At 41.2% G+C, this 20,653-nt stretch overlaps 1 protein-coding gene across 1 annotated transcript in view; it reads right to left on the bottom strand.

The window, feature by feature from the left end:
• Positions 1 to 20,653, bottom strand: part of NOTCH2 (notch receptor 2) — an 87,283-nt gene that overhangs the window by 42,737 nt on the left and 23,893 nt on the right. Inside the window, exons 5-7 of the mRNA XM_080407312.1 lie at positions 16,498 to 16,620; positions 1,383 to 1,616; positions 408 to 563 (exon numbers count right to left, since the gene is read on the bottom strand). Of these exons, the coding sequence (XP_080263438.1) occupies positions 408 to 563; positions 1,383 to 1,616; positions 16,498 to 16,620 (513 nt within the window). The remainder of the gene's footprint in view (positions 1 to 407; positions 564 to 1,382; positions 1,617 to 16,497; positions 16,621 to 20,653) is intronic.

Raw genomic sequence — 20,653 nt, 5'->3', positions numbered from 1 at the left:
CCTTGATATATTTCCACCAAGGCAGGAGCTGCAACAACTCCCACACACACTGCAGTACTTTCATTGTACACTGCAGTTCCAAGGGTCAGCTTAATTATGGCATCTGTTTGCCTGCACTCCTCACACAATGCTAAAGCCCTCTTGCACAATGAAGAATGGTTAAGCCTCTCACTGCTTTTCATATTCCAGAGGCTAACAGCTCTAACATGGACAACTCTTCTGACTCAGCCCTTTGCCCCAAGTCTCACACAAGATTTAAAGCTCATCTAAAGACACTGCAATGGAAGGGGGAGAGTAGGGAAGGAATCACACTGACGTTGAGAAGCTATGACAAAATGTGTATTCTTGCCCCTCTGTTAGTGCATAAAGCAAATGACCCAGAACTCACAAATAGCAAACAAACTCACCCATTGCACACTCGTCCACATCCTCAGTGCAGTCTGCTCCCTTATGGCCTTGAGGACAGGTGCAAATATAGTGTCCATTCACAGGATTGGTATCACACAGAGCACCCTTCTGGCATGGATTGCTAACACATGCATCATCCAAGTGGCACAGAAGACCTAGAGAAACATTTGAGAGTTTATTCAAAAAAGTGAGATATAGCAGTCAGACTCTATGTTACACAATCAAATCCTCTGTCTTGATACTTCAAACAGAGACTCGCACAGCCAGAAGCTTAAGCAATATCTTATACGCTTCAACTTATAGACTACCACAGGGATTTCACCGCACACTTATAAAACATTATACTTAAACATGTATTCTGTGACTTCAGAGGTGTCTACAGCACTTCTAGAGCCGTAAAATGGCTTATCATTACCAAAATCTCCTCCTTGGAGCAGTTAACTAACTCTTCTCTCTAACCAGCATGATGAGTTTTCTGACAGCTGAAAATACAGGTGCACATAAAGCTCACTTTCTTACTTCAGATATACCGTTCATTTTTATTTCTGGGTAGTAGTTAGGAAATTATATTTTTACCTACCCTACAAAAACAAATATACCAGTAAGGGCATCCTCACTCACGCCAAAATATCTAAATTTGCCTTCTAGACTTTTAAGTACAATTATTGTAAGTGGCACAGAGCAAGTCACCCTCATGAATAACTTCTCAAGCAAATACAGGTTCTGCCAAGGGCTAGGAAAAGATCTGCTTTCCTTACAATCTAAACTGTAGTAAGTTTGTCTTCCAGCCCAATATAAATACTTCTTTGTCCTGAACTAGAGGTTAAAAAGGTAATACGGACAGCATGTTTCCTTTTGTTCTTCCTGGTTTGGTCACGAAGTGTGCAGAATAAACACACCACTTTAAGCAACACATACCATACAGGAAGTATCTTCTATGAAGTGCCAGATATATGCAAGTTTTCTGTCCTTACCTGCCTTTCCTTCTGGACAAATGCATGAAAAAGAAGCCACTCGATCAATGCAAGTAGATCCGTTAGCACAGGAGGCAGTGAAGCAATCATCAATGTTCTTACTGCAGTCATCCCCACTCCAACCATTGACACAGACACAGGCATAGCCTCCATTGTGGTTGGTGCAGGTACCTCCATTCTGACAAGCATTGGGCTGGAGCTGACATTCATCAACATCTTCAGTGCAAAACTGGCCTGATACACAGAAACAAACAAGTTTAATAAAAGTTCAGATGTTCAGACACAAGAAGATTCTTCCACAGACGACATAAGCAAGGGAAACACTGTAGTGCAGTCCAAATCGATTGCCACTTACTTCTACGACATTTGAGCCCGAGAACTTCCAAAAACGCTCTCAACAAATTAGGCAAAGAGAACTAGCATCCCTAAATGACCCCAAAAGCAGGCGCTGAACTGCAGATAACTTTAAAAATGCACAATGTGAGAGCCAGCAGGCAGCCTGCAGTATATGAAGATAAACCTGTGAGGATGGGAGCAGCAGAAAGAACGAAGGCCTGCCTGCAGTGCAGCCAGAGGGACTAAGAAGAGAGAAGGCCTCACAAGAAAATCTTGGCCAAAGCAGTGTCAACAGGCCAGCAGCAAAGTAACTCGTCAGGAAAACTTAATTCTTTCCTATATAATTATGCAACAAAGGTTACCTGATGAGGAAGAACAGAATTCTTGAGGTTCTTTTACCTAAAATAACCATTTTTCTTTCCCCAGGTACTTGCAGATAACCACAAATAGCTGGGGTTTTCTTGGTTGCTGGGGTTTTTTTGTTGATGTTTTTTGTTTGGTTTTGTTAGAGACAAAATAAACACTCTACTAAAATGCTTTAATGACTGGAGATATTGGAGGGAAGAAAACAAATGTACAGTTTCAGGGAGTTTTAAGGAAAAGAATGACCAAGTATGAAATCACTTTCAAGGAATACTGAATTTCACAGTCACATCTATAAAAGCTCTGCAATTCACACTTACAGACGTATTTATTTATCCAAATCTATCTTGCTTTGACATCAAGATCTGGAGAACTTACCACTTGCATCAATATTTTGTTTCAACACTTACTCATCTTCCCAATTAAAGCTGCATGGTTTACTTTTAAGCTGAAATTGTTTAGCTTAAATTTCAAGTCATCCATTCTTATTTTGAGTTTCTTGAACAGATAAAACCTAAGGGCTAAGCACCAGCTATTTTCTTCCCAGGCTGGCATATGAGTGCACATATGCAACCACAGTGTACTGGTCACAGCCCACAATCTTTCTCGATCATCTATTTCTCCCCTTTTTCTGTTACGTTAAGAACCAAACCCTCTCAACACTGAAAGCTTGTTTTTTTTTGGTTTTTTTTTTACTTCCTTATAACGTGCTTTTACCACCCTTCCTAAAATGTTGATATGATGTACGTAGCACCAAAAGACCACTCTTTATCAAAGAGTAAGATCAGATTTGTTTGATGTGAACTTTTTTTTCTTTCCCCCTCCAGCTCACAGCACCACCTCCCTCACTAGCTTGCAGCAGCTTTCCATTATTTGGGACAAGACTCTTAAGTAACAGCATTGCTACTACCAAGATCCTCCTGTTTGTCATCTCCAGCTATTGTATCAACTGCAGACTTATATTTGCCTGGAATTCCCCCTGTTTTCCAAGAATAAGAAATTCAAGAGCAGACCACAGCACTGCCAATTTGCCTGGGCTCCAGTTTATTCAGGTTTGCCAGTTTAAAAACACTTACTAGATGTTGCTTAACAGTCACCTTGTTTATTAATGACCCAGAAATTATGATGCAAGTACACACATAAAACCTCCTCCAATACACAGAACTGAAACATTTTTTGTTGGCAGGAATGTAAAAGTGTTCAGTCTTAATCATCTTCATCTACTATACGCAAATCATGATTCCTTTTGTTTTCAAAGTACTTAAATAAATCTTAGCCTTTGGTCCTGTGAACTCTACTTTTTTTTTTCCTTAGTGGCAAAGAAATAGAATAATTATTATTATTTAAAAAGTTGCACAACTGACTTTGTTCTGTGCATGTGTTCCTTCCTCCAGTACAGCTGCTTCAAAACAAGGATCGTATCACTCGGAAAAACATGAAATTTTAACAGTAGTAATAGTAATAATAATAAAGCTTTCAGAATTAATCTTCACTTCCCAGTTTACTTAGTTAAACAGTTAGGGGAAAATCTAACACTTCATATTGTTATCTGCAAAACACAGCTTTCTACATTATGGTAAAACAAACCTGTGCATTTGTCATAACAGAAGTTGTTTGATCGTTAGCTTTCAGTATTAGCTTATCAGTAACCAAACTGGAGAGTCAGTAATCTCAGACTGGTTCCTAGTAGCCACACATATCTCACAAGTCAACACAATTGATTTCCTTTCAAAAAAAAATAATCAAGACATTATTTACTCATAATAAAGTGATTTTGCTCCTTTTCTTGGAGGGGGCCCAACCCAGACCAAAGAACACGCACCCTGACACACACTCATCCACAGCACGATCGTTTTGCAGAAGCTCTTGCAGCATTTATACCCTCCTTTTAACCACAGCCTATTCAAACTCAGTATCACTAGAGTGCCAGGAGTTTTCAGCGCTGAAGTTGCCACACCACTCCGGATTGTTAATCCTCTCTCCAAATCACTTGTCTTGTGACTGGCTGAATAGAACTCCTGAAATGTAAAGTTTTGTGGAGGTTTTTGGTGGATTGGGGGAGGGCGTCTGCATGTACACATAGTTTGTTTGGCGATTTTTTTTTAAGCAAAGAGGGACAAACTGCTCCTTAGATAAACTCTCTGGGTTTGTTTGGGACTTTTCATGTGTCACTAGCAATATCAACACTTAGGATTTTTTACTTTTTTTCCTAGCATTTATTCTCCACTTCTAAAAAGGACAGTATCAAGTGACATCACATAGGTCCTTTCAGCAACCCAATGCCCTGGGTTATTCCATATTTCCACAGTCCTAAACAAACTTTTAAAAGGTGTATCAGTGTTTCCCCAAGACAGACAAAAAAGCAGAGTTTAAACTTTGAGCAATTCAACTGTATTTAAAGAACATACCATGTTTGAGGTCCTTAAATTTGATCTTAGCTTCTCAGATTTCTAATGCTCCTTTTGCTGCTACCAGATCTCATATTTGTGTTTATTTATGAATACAAATCAAAGAGATCTATCTTAATGCAGTTTCTTTTAAAAACAAAGGAAATTCAACCCAGTATGAGGGGTACAAATGAGCAATTAACTATTGCATTTTACTACTCAGTATTTTAATGAAAAAAACTTGTTCATTATTGAAGTTATAATTGAAAACCAGACTCAACTTCTGCGCAAAAATATGCGAATCAGAAGGAACATAAGGCAAGCAGAGCATATCAGTCTAATTACACTAATAAGCACTCAGTCTTATGATCCTTAAGGCAATGTAATAATTTGTGAAAGATCTTGGAACTGCTTTGAAATACTGCAAATCCCAAGACTAACGTCCAAGGCCCCTGCATTTCTTAGCTGGCAGTGGTGAATTGCCCAAAAATTCTTGAGCCCTTCCTGCTGAAGTGCAGCTCGAGTGGCTTGGAAATGCATTCTGTAGCCCAAAGTCTTCAAAAGGAGAGAAACAAGGGGGGGGTTAGGTGGGATGGTTTGGAGGGGTTTAGGCTTTTTTAGATACCCTACAGTTGCTTATATGGTGGTTTTAAATCTTTAGGTGTTAACAACATGGGATTAATGATCGACATTAGAGTTCTTCAACACAGGTTTCTGGAAGGGGTTTTTTTTTTCGGTTGTTGTTTATTTGGGCTTTTATGTTGTTTGTTTTGTTGGGTTTTTTTCCCCATAAAGTAGCATCACACATTTGTAAATGGCTTTCAAGACTGTCCTCCCCCAAAGCAGTAGCATCACTTAATTCTTAGTGGGACTGCAGGATGGCCACAAGCTCTCATTTTCTGGAAAGCACTGATTTGCCCTCAATAGAGACTTCAATTCCTTCTGCAAGTGATAGAAGTAGATTCATATTTTGGGGAAGCGCTGCAAAGAAAAGATTTGATGTTTCTATTATTAGCAACCTAGGTCTTTAGCGTAGCATCTGTCCCAGGAGCTTCCTGAATGGTTTTTTCACAGCAGAGAATCTCTTTCAGTATTGGACATAAACCAGGATTTAATTCTAAAACTTCTCAATGAATATCCTACACAAGGCTTCTCTCTGACAGGTTGACTTAAGTCAAATGAGACAAAAGATCTCTGAAACAATTTACTTAAGGATGCTGCTTTGACTTAATTGTAACCAAACCAGGTATATTCACTTGTAGCCATGCATTGGTAAGCTTGTTTTCTGTTCGTTAATTTTAGGAAGAATCAAGTCTCTCATTCACAAAAATGAAGTTCAACTCCCAAGTGCAAACTCCATTATGAATTGCACAGTGTCATATAGGTCTTCATAACCTTAGTGTTTCTGAATGCCACAATCCCTTCAGCTAACTGTTAATCCATTTAGCTGCAAGTTTCTGTAGGTATTTCTCTTCTTGTGCTCTTAATGTTTCAGTTACATTTCTAAAAGCAACATCTTCAATATCGGGTGAACTAGTGCAGGCAAGTGCAAATACACTAACTGTACAGTATTTTAAAGGAAATATAGAAACATACATATATAACACAGCAAGAAAGGAAACACAAATTACTCCAAGAAACTAATAAAAGCCTAACCTAACCTTGATATTTGCAGAGCCTGGGAAATCAACAAAATGCCGACTCAGGTTCTGAAGTGACCTTGTACAAAGTAAACAGCTCATCCATGTGGTATTTCAAAATTGAAAACTAGAAGTAGAAAAGGGGAACAGCCTTCAACTCTTAGCACTTTTTGCCCACTATGAAACTAAGTCACTTCCTGCATATTTCCCCTCAGAAAAGCCATAAAGACAGACATGTTTGCTGCTTTAATTGCTCCCATTTTCAGACCAGCAGGAACTGGACAGGAACTCTGGGAGCTTCTCTTTAGGCAGACACAGGATGCACTGCTTCAAGGTCCCTGAAGTAACTGTACCAGATTTCATTGACGAGAAACAGCCAGCCCCATCTCCTAGAGGTCTTTATGTTAAAAAAGAAAATAAAGCCTCATTTATAAAGGTAAGGCAGACAACACATAAGATGAGTACAACACCACACTGAAGAAGTAGAGCATTAGCTTGAGCAGATAGGAAACCAGTCACCCTGGCAAGCAGCAACAGGCACCTCCAAAAGCTGATCCTACGGAACCTACAGGCTTTGCATAAACCTGAATTCCAGCTGCCCCGATTCTGCAGATGAACACAGCCAGGTCAATCTGAGGTCTTCAGCTTTGGCAGAGCAGACTTCCCATAAAAGAGAAAGTTTTCATGGCCTCTTAACAGCTCTCCAGCAGGAAAGACTGCTAATGCACAGCTGGAGTACTAGATGCTAAAGCTCCTGAGAGGAGATCTCACACTTAGTTTAGGCACTAAAAATATTTAGAAGGACAAAGGATGCAAATACCTTCCTGTGCTTTGGGGGAAAAAAAAAAAATAGTTCCTTGAAAACTGAGCTGGGAAGACAGCAACGTCCATTTCTCTTCAAATCACAACCGTGACACCACTGGTCTCAGACTGAATGGGAAGTCAGAAAATCTTTGTGACACTGGAAAGATAATCCAGCAAGAATCAGGAACTGGTCCTCAAGGTCCTAAGAGACTCACTGGAAGAGGAGTATCAAGTATCACATTTCAAGAAGCTCTTATGCCCCCATCCTCTCAGTGCCTCACCAGAAGTTTGCCACTTACTCAGACCAGCGCTGCAGTACACAGGGAAGAGCTCACTAGCTCTCTTGAAAGCGCTGTCTGGAAAGGTATAAACCACGCCCAGGCAGAAATTCTCTCTCTGAAAGGGTAATTTAATTCACAAAGTATTGCAAAGATTGTTGTATGGGTTTTGAATACAACCAGTACAGCTAAAGAAAGCATGGCTTATGAGAGTTGTTTACTTTTTTTCTCCAAGTTTCAAAGGACTACTAAGTGAGAAGGTGAACAGCATCTTATCAAGACTCAAGAATGGACTAGGAGATAAGAAACACTGTTGGTATAAATGACCAAACCTAACTGGTGGAAGGTTAGCAATGCCACGCCACAGGGGACCACGAAGTTTCTTCCCCTCTCTAACTACCCACGCGTATATTCAGGATGCCGGCTGGCAGGCCACAGCTGGCTGGGGAAGGACATTTCTCTGTCCAGCTCTTTCTTGTGACACAAGGAAAACATCTGCATTGACAGCATAACCCAATGCATGTTGGTCAGTCAGGTCAAAGCTCAGATTCCTTAAGCCGCCTGTGTGAGTCTCCTCAGCAAATGAAAAATAAAGGAAAAATTGCACGGAGCCATCAGGCCTTCTAGTAAAATGGTGCTTATGAAAAATACATTCACTCCCCTGTTTCTCAATTACGTATTTCTTAAAAAATTCAATTGATCTTTAATGCACAGAATTATCCATACTCCTTGAAAAAACTAAGTTACAATTAATGAATACATACAGGCACTGGAGCATTTAATTAACAGCCTGGAAGGAGAGGAACAGTAGGCAGCGATATCTTTAACAAAATAACATTTACATTATCCAAGAGGAAGCCAGGGAATTTCAGATTTAACCAAGCAAGGTTGCTGGGCAGCACAACAGCAGACAAGGCTTGATGCTCAAACGCCAAGTAAAACACAAAGGCGAACTGACTTGTTGCAAAAAGTTTAGGTTAGGCACTCCTTGAGGAAACACTTCAGCTTCCCTGGAAGAGTTCAGCAGGGACCTCTGCTCAATCACAGCTTTAATCAACAAAATAAACATCACTGACAAGACATTTGACTACAAGGAAGAATAGCTAATGCAAACAGTTGCTGTTGTGTAATACCAGTGGCATAGCCTCAGTCTGGAATACATTTTGCAGTACTGAAGCCACCACCTCTGAATAAAAACACTGAACAGGGATAGAGTTCAGTGTCTGACAGGCCAACAGAGAGAAGAATTTCATAAGAGACTTAGAAAGCAATTGCCAGCCACAAAGGGAGAAAGGCAGATGATAAAAAGTGTAATACAACAGTTATTGCAGGGAAGATGCAGCACATGGTGAGGTATACAAAAGAAAATAGTTGATCATTTATACCGACACAAGGTATCTCAGAGCAAAGAACTTCAAATTTGTCTGAAAGAGGCAACACCTTTATTTAACAAGAACATCCAAAGCAATAAACAAGAAATACTGAGAGAATGGGATCTCAGTGTGATGTCCAGATCACATCCAAATTCCAGACGCTCTGACAAAGCCATCTATCTCCACAGCTCCCTGCAGGCAATCAGATGAATACAACTGCTGCTTTCAGCTCCAGGGATGGCTTCAGGCGCACAAAGAATTCAATGCGCTACACTGTTTACATCTGCAGAAAGTGCCCCCAGTTGTATGTGTTTTCAGTAAAGGTCTTCCCTACATAAGTATTACAGTGGTTTCCCCTGAAGCCAAGTATTTTTTCCCTTGCAGGAGTCTTCTAAAGAAGTGAGAGGCATCACAGCTCAAAAAAATTGCTTCTTCCCCGGGATCTCACACCATCTTTCTCCTATTTGAAATACAGAACTACAGAGCAGCAAAGCAGCAGCAGCCATTTCCAAACCTCAGGTGTTGAGTTCTGGGGTTTAACAGATCTACTGTATCTTGGGCAATGTCAAATGCCATCCAAGATACCATAAATTTTAAGAGCTTAATATAGAATTTGAACAATTGAAAATGAATCTACAATTGTAGCAAGCAGAGTAAACATCTGTGTTTATTTTAGGCTAATATGGTAGAGAAAAGAGTTTAATTTCATAACCACACTGGGAAGCATGTAGTGGAACTAATGGGCTTTTACAAGGGATTTTACAACCCCCAAATACAAAACTCTGGGCTTTAAGAGACTTATGCACGCCCTGATCCATTAAATACTGCCCTAAATCACTCCCCACAGACTACTGGGTAGAGAGGGCAGTCCTGGTCCTGATAGGGCTTCAGAGGCAGTAATACAAACTAACTGAACAAAGTTCCTAAAAATTATTAGTGATGCACCAACAACAGACTGTTTTAATATGGCACTGGTAGGCAGAACAACTGGGGACAACAGCAGGATAAAGCAGCAACCAAAAGGAAATACACATCACCAAACTACTCTCCATTTTTCATTTCTCTTTACCTCTGGAAAATCCAGTGAATCACGGAAATACCTAACAAGTTAAAAGATGTGCAAGACAAAAATGTAACAGTTGGAGCCAACCCTTACAATAAAAGCTTCATTTTCTCAAGCTATCTCAGCAACGCATCTTTAGTAATTATCCTAAGACAAATCACCTCATTCTGAGTACAAGGGAAGGGACAGAAACTGCCAGAAACAAGTCAGATGGAGTTAAAACAACTGTTACCTGTTAGCCTGGTCTTACAGAGCACATCCACTAACCCAGCCACACCACAGCGGTCTAGTCTATTTTGTTCTAGTGCCAAACGCATGCAAGATGTACTGAAAACTTAAAGACAGCTCCACAAGAGATTATTTGGCACATCTGATTGCAAAGAGTATTTCCCAACCTGGAAAGCCACCAAAGACACAAGGGAAGAGGCAGCAGCATGGTCTAAATTGGATGTTGTCATTCTGTCAGAGCAGTTCAGCTGTTAACACCTCAGGTGTTTTATTACAGCTACCTCCTAACCAAGGCTTGCTGTAAGGACGTGGAAAGCAGCGCAAAACAAATGGGAAGTTGTGGTAGGTGTTCCAGAATCCATACTGGATAAGGTACTGACTAACGGGGCAACTTCTAATGCCTCTGAAATCCGTCTGCACAACACTGGAATCAAGCACAAGAGAAACAAACAACATCCAGGATAAACTTTATGTTCCAATGTTTCAAATCATTTGTACACTCAAATCTGGAGCTGCCAGCTCTAGAGGCTGCCACGTGCTCCCTGCTCCCTTTGTAGCTGCCAGTTCAAACACGAAGGAAGAAAGAGAATCATAATCCCTCTTGGCCTCCTTCAGAGAGCTGTCTCTTGGAGATACTACTGTAGTGACAGCAAATCACCAGCCAACTTGCCAACTCTGGCGTAGACAGTTCTCCGCCAGTACCAAAGAAGCTACTATGCTTTTTAATAGTCTGGAAAGGCAACAGAAAGTCTACCATTACCACACCACCGGGAAAGATGACTGCTCTTCTCACAGGAGTCTCTGACCTAGCCTCCCTGTGCTAATATAAAGGTAAAGACTGTTCCCTGGACGTCATATATGCACATACCAACCAGAATCAGAAAAAAGTGCAACCCTTACAGCATTCTCTGGCAATAACCAATACTCTATAGAAAATAGCAAGTATGCATTTTCCATAATTTAGGAGACTGGCACGCTCAGCATTTATGAACCATATCATCTAATGTCAGAGTTGTCTCCTCTATATTTCAAGCATCTATTCCAGCAAGGCAGTACTTTTTTTGAACACTGAGTTAACATGACTTGTTACTGTATACTTTGTGATACAGAAGCTGAGGAAAAGTGGTATTTGGCAAAGGAAGTTTTAAAAAACAAAATACCAGAGCATACGATCTTACATAAAAATGTTAAACATTAGCCTTTTGATGTTTATCCTCCCTTCTTAGCAAAGAAAAGTCACGCCTGCCCAGAGTTTAAGGCTCGGATTTTTAAAGAAAACTAAAGTAGGGAGCAAATATTACTCTAATTAAATAGGAATCGAACCCTTAACTCCCCCCTTTGAAAATTCCTGCCTAAAGCTCTGCAGAAAAAGTAACCCTTGTGCTAGTGTTTAAGAGCATATGACCAAGCTAACAGCTATTTTAATTAAAAAGCACAGCTCTGCTGCCTGAAGAGCTTTTCTGCTCAAGACAAACATTTGCTTCTTAAGCTAGATCCCAATGCTGGAGTTATTTGGTGGAGTCAGCTGTTAGCACACTGTGCTTCCCTTGAGACAAAGGTCGCCTAGATTTTAAAATATACAGTTCACTGGAGCCCCCTTTTCAAGGGAAAACAAAGCCTAAATACAACTGCCATGGGAGTCTCGCCTTCCCAGCCACAGGGGTAGAAATAATGAAAAGAGGCAAGCAGGCCAAGCCTGCAACTGAAGCACTATAACGTAGCTCTTCCAAAACCCACTTGAGTGTGGACAGTGTGTCCCCCCCAAACCCAGACACTCATCACACAACTCTTGATGCAGCACTTCTGGAGCAAACCGTTCAAAGGACTTGACAGAGGATACGAATCCTAATCTCTGCGGTTCCTGAAAGGTGATTTGGGCCAAACAGAGACTGATGATGATCCTCTGAAACACTGCAAACTTTCCACAGTGAAGTACGAGTCGTCCTCAGCCAAGAAAAACAAAAGCATTTACAGCATTTTATACTGTTAATCACTTTAGTACCCAATTTCTCAACTCATCTTTCTTGACTCAAAGCTGCATAGGTTAGATCAACGACATAAACAGGTGCATCTTAAACAAAGCTTTGTTTCTTTATATGAATTGTAGACTGGAACAACTGAGTAGCCTTTACACTTTCAGATGGTTTCACTGTGTCCTGCAGAAGGACACCCTAACCTTTCACATCAGTGTCCTGCACTGCCATCGCTTCCTCTGCACCCACTCACCCATGAGACTGCTCTGTGAATTTTAATTCCTGATCCCAGGGAGGAAGGCAGTTGAACAGGATTTTTTACTAGATTAGTAAACTGAAGTGGCACACTCCAACAAAAACCAGAGCCAGCTCAGGGGAAGGGGAAGAGTGACTGGGAGCAGGAAGAGAAGGCAAAGACACCTTCGTCCTCAGACTGCAGAGTGAGCACATCAGGCTGGTCTAACTGCTGCGGAACAGCATAAAGCATCTTCATATGACACAGGCATTAGCCAGGATTGCTGGCTAATTTTGGCCCAAATCATGCATAAAACACACCAAATTCTCTGGCCTGACACACAGAGGAACAGACTTCAGTCTTTCACAAAAGCATCTCGATTTATTTCCAAGAAAAGATGAGCTTCGTTACATATCTGCAACATTATGCCTTCAAAGGAACCAGCAAACACTGGTTCTGAGAAAGGATTTAGCCTGGGACAAGATAAAGTCATCCTTAAACAAACAACAAAAATCAATTCACATTCAGCAACAGGAAAGATGTGAGGCAGTTTCACCAATACCTATTCCAAGATTCTCTTGCCAGTTACAGCCTTATGAGGTTGACAATCACTGTAAGCATATGAAATACGAGAACTTTGAAGGTGACAAAAACATTACTGACAGCAGGAATTTCTTGTCATTGTCTCTGAAAGGCAAGATTTTATCTTTCTGGACAAAACAGCAAAACAAGAAAGAGAAGGCACACACTTCAACAAAGGAGGAGCAGTGAGCTCTGTTTGAGGAACAGGAAATTAGACCAAAAACAAACAATGTCTCAAAAGCTGTATTTTAGCAGCAAGCAGAAAAAATATTTTTTAAAAAATGCATAGTTATGTAGTCCAGCCTACCACCTGTCAGGGAATTACAAGAAGCAGATGGTTACCAAAAGGAATTGGGACAGATTCTGTTTCAGTAAAGGATGCTTCAATATTACTTTACACAAAGCTATTCCTCATCGGATGCAGTACAGCTTCTTGATTTTTCTAGCAAGGAATTGGACTGGTTTCTCTCTGCCATGAAGCACAAACTATATTAACAAACAGGCTAGATCATCATCCACATCACAAAGGTTAAATAAAGACTAAAAAACTGCAAACAGACCAATTTAAACTTCTCCAAGAGTTGACAAGTAAGTATTTGAAGGAAAAGAATGCAGAACTGTTATGAAGACAGCGCATCTACACTGTTAAGTATTTTTAGAAAATTTAACGTTCTTTCACTTTTGGCTGACGTTTACTTACAAACATGCGTATTTGTGCTTGGTTTTTTTGAGGCAGCACACAATGTCCTCTAGCTGCAAGGTCTCACTGGAAGCTTTTCATTTCCTCAAGTGTTCACTCTCACAGTTTGACACTGTTGGGCTATAAGACTTTTTCAGGACAGACTAAAAGATTTGTTTGCTCAGCTCTCTCCTCTTCACTTACCTTAGAGATGATTTACAATGTTATAAACCATGTTTGTGCAAAGGATGGACCTGCACTTGTACAATGACATTTCCTTATTGCTGAGTAACTCAAATTTTATTGCTTTTTACTCCTGTCAGCATCAGCTGCCGTTTAGTCTTGATAGAAGTCCCCTCTCTCTTCAAACTATTCTAGCAGTGCTCCATCTACCTTCCCTATTTTGTGCCCCGCCTCGGTATCACCCCTCATGTCTCCAAGCTGGACACGCACAGTCATCCTGCACCTTCTTGGTCTCTAATTGAAGATGCAGGAAAGAGTCGCTGCTGGGATGATCTGCAGCACCACATTAGAACAAGAGGCATTCAGGTAACTCACAAGAAGTTTGTCCACATGGCTGCATTCACTGTGGAGCTGGACAGGATTTTGGGGCACCACAGGACATCACCTACACACATTTATCGGGCAAAAGGAGTATTACAAATGCAATAAATGAATTCTTAAAGGCCAGCTGGCCAAGAGCATGTCACTGCACAGGCTTTCAAGCAAAGCAACACAGAGAAGACACCAGACACAGCCCTCCATTGCCATCATAAGCCTCCAGCGATCAGCAGTTGCGCTGCGGAGGAATGGCTATTGCTAAGGCATCTTGTGGATGCACAGAGCTACTGCCCTACGCGTGTCAAGCATGCCAATACAAACATGCATAGCTACTTCCAAAGTTACAGATGTTTTAGTTTGCACACCAGAACTGACACTGTTCAGACACAGTTCAGTTCCCCAAAGGCTCTAACGCTCACCGCCCAAACAGCCAAGCTGCTGTTTCCTAAAGGGTGAGACCAGTGCTAGTTCCAAACTGACCCTGTTCTTGAAAACCAGAAAGTCAACGGCCTTGAAAAGCCATCAGCTAAAACCACTGATGGGCTGATAACCCTAACTTCACCATAAACAAAGGAAATTCTCAGAAAGCCCACTCCATTAAATTGTTTTAGAAAGCCATGGGAACATAAGGCTTGGGGAGTTCCTCTCTCTTTCCAGGGTTTCACTGAAGGGAAGCATCCTTCATGCACACAAGGTTTTCCTGGACAAACTGTCCACACAGAAGAAAGCTGCCACAAGACCAAGCCACAAAATGGGTCTAACAATTTTTCCAAATGCTAGCCAGTCAGAGCCAGTAAGAGGTTTAGAGAGGGAACCACCACAGCTGCATTGCAAAGAACTTCAGTAGTTAATCAGAAAGAAAATCTACCACAAAACCAAACAGAATCACAGCCTGTTACCACCTAGGTGTCTTCCAGGTGTTCTTGAGTTGCAGAAGTCAATCCCTAGTTGACAGCAGCTACCCACCCAAATCCTGAAAGCCAAGCTAAGGTTACGATGCCCCTACAAAGCAGAATTATCCCTTGTAGATTATATACCGTCACTGTACACATTCATGATCCATCATACCCTCTGTGCTTCAAGAATAGGCCCGAGATTAATTTACGACTGACAAATGCTAGAAGCCATAACAAGGTTTATAATTTCTGTGGCATGGAGCAAGATTTTAAGGGTCACTGAAGGGTTGTTGGCTCCATATGGAAGCTCCCTTTTGTATTTTCCTTTGCAGGTTTCACTTTCTGCAGGCTTTAAGGACATCTAGACAGAGAAGCAGTATAGAAGCCAGGGTACTTGCTCATTAAGGGAAGGACTCATTTTCTCCTATTTACACCTAGTTTCAAAAACTAGGTGTAAAAAAACCTCTGCAAGCAGTGGTGCATTCACTTTTATGTGGTTTTAACTTCATTTAAGAATACAGAATTTTTTAAAGTTAATGAGGATAAACTGGCAGCCTCATTTACAGTTAATGACAACCAGTTTATCATGAGAATGATGCTCTCTGAGGAAAAAACCTAGAGCATGAAACCTCTGGTCTCTAAGTAATCAAGCTCCTCACAGTGCACTTGTCTGAGCTACCAATCACTACAGATGTTCTGGTTTCAAACACAGTATTTTCTAGATACAGAGAAAAATGTGTGACAGGTTCTTCAGAACCTGAGGAGCTAGTTCAAGCGTAGTTCCAAAACAAGTATCCCAATTTACTTCATGAAAGGAAAAATGCAAGTTGAGTCCATACCTCAAGTTTTCCAGTTTTAGGGCTGTTTTTTTACCTATGATTTTGAAAGAAGGGCAAAACTATGCTCAACTGAAAAAGTGTGCCAGCTAAGAATGTCTAGTATGACTCAAAAAAACCTACCCCAAAACCGGAGGTATTTGTTTATTTTTGAGGTACAGAGACATTTTGTGACTAAATATGACACTGAATTTCCTGTAAGCTGCTCCCTTACATCATGTATAACACTTTCTTGAAATTCACACCTTTCCCCCCTACAGACTCAGAGTAAAGCAGACGCATTTATGAAGCAAAAGTAGCTTTACTGGTCAGAGAACTCCAGATAAAAATCAGTCACAGCAGGAAAATAATAGTAGCAAAAACGTAAGCTTCCCATACATACACTTCTCCTCTTCCCTCCCTTTCTCCCACCTATGCTTCCTTTCAGATTTGTTCGTCATCGGCATTACTATTATCTACATGAGGATCATTATCCCAGGTTAAAAATGCTCCCAAATGTACCAGTAAAGCACCACTATATGCACACACCTGTAGTAGCAAAGCAATGTTTTGTACTTTTGAAAAAACACGTCTCCTTTTACAAAGTAATCCATACAAGCAGAAATGCAGCTCTGATAGTCACACTGCACTGCAGCTCAAGAATCATAGGACCTGTCCGCCAAACCCAGGTGCACATAAGCCTGTAACAATCTGGTGCAATGGAAAACCGCCCTCCATTGCGGTGGTTTTGATGCAAACAATCTTCTTTCAAGTGTTCCACCGACATCTGCCCCCCAGACTGCAGAACAAGGCACAGATGTTAGCTGCATTCAGCTACACACAATGCCGGTCATACAGTGGGCAGAGGCAGAAGCCTTGCATTTGTTTTCCATACTACGTACCTGTCCATTGTGGTGGGCAGCGGCAATTGTATGTGTTCACACCATCCACACATATTCCCCCGTTTTGACAGTTGTGATTTGGGCAGTCGTCAACATTGTGCCCACAGACGCTTCCCTCGAAACCTGGACAAAGCAGAAACACAGCAGACTGAAATGGACTTCCAGCCTCTTTTGAAGAGAACTCACCCTTCACACAGCTTCCCTTCTCCTTTTTTTCTTAAAAATTTGTCCTGTTAACCTAATCCTGATGAACCTCAATGTAGCATGCTGACCAGAGACTTTGTTGAATACCTTTGCTGATAGCACGCAGGTCAGATTACACAGTTAAAACACTCCTGCCATGGGTCTATGGACAAATAGGTTTCCACAACCACAGAGACAAGGGTATTTTTTCTTTAAGTGACTAATAAGCACTGTCATTCAAAGCAAACAAAGTTAAGACCAAGATATTTAGTATATACCATGAGGTAAGCTCGTCACTGCCCACCAAGTAGCAGATGGAGCATCAGCCAGGACAAGTTTTTCCCACGGCAAAAAAAGTGCCTGGCATTCACTTCATGAGTACCTCAGCATAGTTCATATGCCTTGGCTATGTCAGAGAAAGATCATCTGTGCTTTGAAAATGAGCTTCCAAATTCCTGACTTGGCCCTCAAACGTCAGTCAATCAACAAATCAGCCACCATCCAAGCAATGCTCACACACTAAGCCCTGACTGAAAAGCAGAAAAAAACAGACACCCTTCTGCAGTGAAAATCAAAGCTCCTCATGAACGTGACCAGACTGGCAAAACACCCTTGCTAGATCTCCCTTTCCTTTCAAATAAGGAAGAGCGGGGACATTAGGGAAGGGAGTCGTCAATAATCCATCTTCCCCTCGATTTCACATGCTGATTTACTTCATGCCTCATTAAACAAACCTGCCATTTCTGCTGGATGAGAGCGCTATTTATCAAAGCACAAGTGGATGCATGCTAATGTGGATGAAGTAAATGATTCCAGAACACACACATTAATTTGAAACGTCAGCTCTGCCTCTTCACTGCTTTGGAATGTAATATTAACATGACACAGTCCTCTCATCCAAAATTATGCTTTAACCCCTCTACTTTTGATGCCCTGTTCCAGACGCTTCCATAACATCTGTGTGAAGTCACACAGACCCTTCTAAGCAACATCTGGTCCAACACTGATCACGCTGTGTGGCAGATGAGACAGACTGTAAAGCTCTGACACAGCTTCTCCAGACTGCCACTACTCTCAAGAGACTTGAGATGATTTGCATGCATTCCCACCTCTTGAACTGCTCCAATACTACAGGTAAGAGTTGGAAGCAAAAACGACTATTGCTGCCAAGCTGCATCAAGTGCATTAGTGCCCATCAGCAAGGAAGAACAGACCGAACATTAGAAAACAAAAATAAAGCAACCAAAAAAACCCCAAACCTGCAATATTACCCTCTCCCTTCAAAGTCCTTCCCACCTTCACCCAATACCCTGCAAATTTCATGGCAGCATGGAAGGTTAAAAAGAAAAGGAAATATAACACTGTTAGTCTGAATCCTATTCATCAGAGCAGTGCCTTCCTGGCAAAAGCTGCTGAGGAACAACTACCAAGGAATACAGTTAGTATCAGATCACCATGTTTAAATCTGCGTAAAGCTACCATGCATGACCAAGGACTCAGCTGTAAAACACACGGGTGTCCTATCAGCTTGCTTTGTAGCTGGAGGAGAATCATCCTGCTGACCACAGACTGCACTCATGCCAGCAACGTGATCAGCGTGGAAATATATCCAGAACCACAAATGCAAAAGGTTTTAAGTTCTTATCCATTCAGCTCAGACAATACGAAGACCTACCCGACTTTCTTGTAAACAAATTCCTGACAGCAGGTATTTATCTAAAACAATCTCACTGTACCATACACAAATTTAAAGCAGCCCAATGATTTTGGGTAATAATAAAGCATGAAAATCACCCCAATACTAAAACCTTACACCAAGCCATTGTACATTTTCACATTTAACCAGCTATACTACCACCATCTAAGAGCTGGTCCTCAAGCATGTCATGCAAATGCATAAAACCATTAATCCCACACTAAAAGTTGGAGGATACCACTAGCAACAGTAGAATAGAAACAAAAACAGCTTACAAAAAAAAAAAGTGATATAGTAGAAGGTTCAAGAGAAACAACACACAGCCAAGTGTGCTCAGTCAAAATACATCTCCAAGGGAACGGGAATCAGGAATGGTTGAAATGGTGAAGGCAACACTATTTTGAGTGCACAGCTGAAGAAAACATAAGATTCCCTTTTTGGTAACTTCCCAACTCCCAAATTCCCTTTAAATTTGTCTTACTCTGAAAAACAACTTTGGCCTAGTTTCAGAACATCTAAAAGCTGTTAAAAAAGCATGATTTCTGTGTCCTCTTCAAGTCCAACTTACACTGCAACATTGCGATCTGCTTCATCTGTAAGTGAAACTGTCCTGCTGAAGTTCAGCTTTCCTTCTTAAAATCCGCCCTTCAGAGTCATGGTTGGCTGGGCCAATGCACCTAAGTTTGAGCACGATGAGCACGAAGTCACTCCGAGTGACCTGAGCTTTTCTTAAGCTGGGTCCCAGGATCTGATTTTGCAGTTCCATAACCTGACTCTTCCAGAAAGACACAGTTTTCACTGTTTTGATGTATTTGGACACCTGACACTGCTTCCTGTTCCCTCCTGTGCTGGGACTCACATGTTGTCCTTTCTTTTCTTCCTCCAAGAGAACAGTTTGCAACACATATTCTGACTTTTGCTCCGTATCTCCAAGCACGTCAAGCTAAGGAATGAGAACCTCAAGGGGAAAAGTGTTCCCACTGCTAACAGCATGTTATTCCTCCTCTCGTACACAGATACAAGCAGATAGCTTTACTCCTATGTCATCTGAAATCTCCACCCCATTCCAGAGCACTGTATCCAATTGCCTCCAAATCTTAATCCTTAGCCTTATTTCAACCTATAAATTACACCTCAGACTTTCTGCAGGACCAATTAGTTATAGGGACAGGAATCTGTACCTGAACAAAAATGTCAAGTTACTGAGATTTAGGGCCTGCTAACAAGAAATCAGAGATCTCCATACAGAGCGCTAAACTGACCTGCATCTTTTTAAAACAGGTTAGCGTTCTGCATATCAGGTGCCCAACAGCAGCTGCCTGCACACAACTCCGATACTTCAGCTTTTCAAAGCAAACGTGAGATGGGCTACTCCAAATAAGAGAGCCAGCTCACCTGGAACAGAGAGGCACAGACGTCATCTGGCACACCAAGACTGCCACCATGCAGAATCTTGCACCCCACAGGATGCGGCTCATCTCTAAATCCCAGGGTCTTCACCACCACGGGACGTTCAGCGTGCCTGTGAGACCCAATTCATGATGCTCACCGTACGGTGCAGTGACACTGCTACAAACTGGCATGAAGTTACTTCCTCTTCCCAGGAAGTGTTCCAGCTCTCATAAACAGCTTGCTCCAGCCTGACAGATTGTTTCCTGAACAAGCCCTTGGAATTCCCTAGGGTCCTTATCTTAGTTAATGGGTAATTATTTTGATGGATAACAATGAATAATCACTTTCCCAGCTAAGAACTTCCTCTATTGACTTGTTTAACATTCCATGAAAGGTTAGTTGCCAAATGAACTCCTTTTTTGTCAAATATTTATGACTACGAGCTCATTCTTATATTTAAAGCAGTTGTGAACGGTCCAGGTTAAGTCGCTTCCACAGAAGTATTTTTACTATGACTCTGTTATGATTGACCTAACATGCTCACTTGTCTACAATCTTGTTTACACCTAAACCAACAAAAGCCCACAGGAAAAATGATTACACTAGATTTAACTTCCTATTTTCTGTCCCTTTCATACAAATACAATATTGACAGTATATATAACTCTTCACCTACACTTGTCACCAAATGCTGACAACTTCAAACACATGTGACTTAACCAATTACCTAATGCAAGACTTCGTTGTGTAAATCCATGAGTGAAATGGGAACCTGAGAATCTGAAACTGCAGCTTGACTACATGGCACATAAACTGTACTTGTGCTACTGTAGAAAAATCTGCCATGACACATAACTCCAGGTCGTAGGTTTCTTCCACATTTTC

This window comes from Falco punctatus (assembly GCF_963210335.1).
Source record: "Falco punctatus genome assembly, chromosome: 11".
NCBI lineage: Eukaryota > Metazoa > Chordata > Aves > Falconiformes > Falconidae > Falco > Falco punctatus.
Note: the sequence above shows the minus strand (reverse complement) of the source record. Positions and strands in the feature narration are given on the sequence as shown.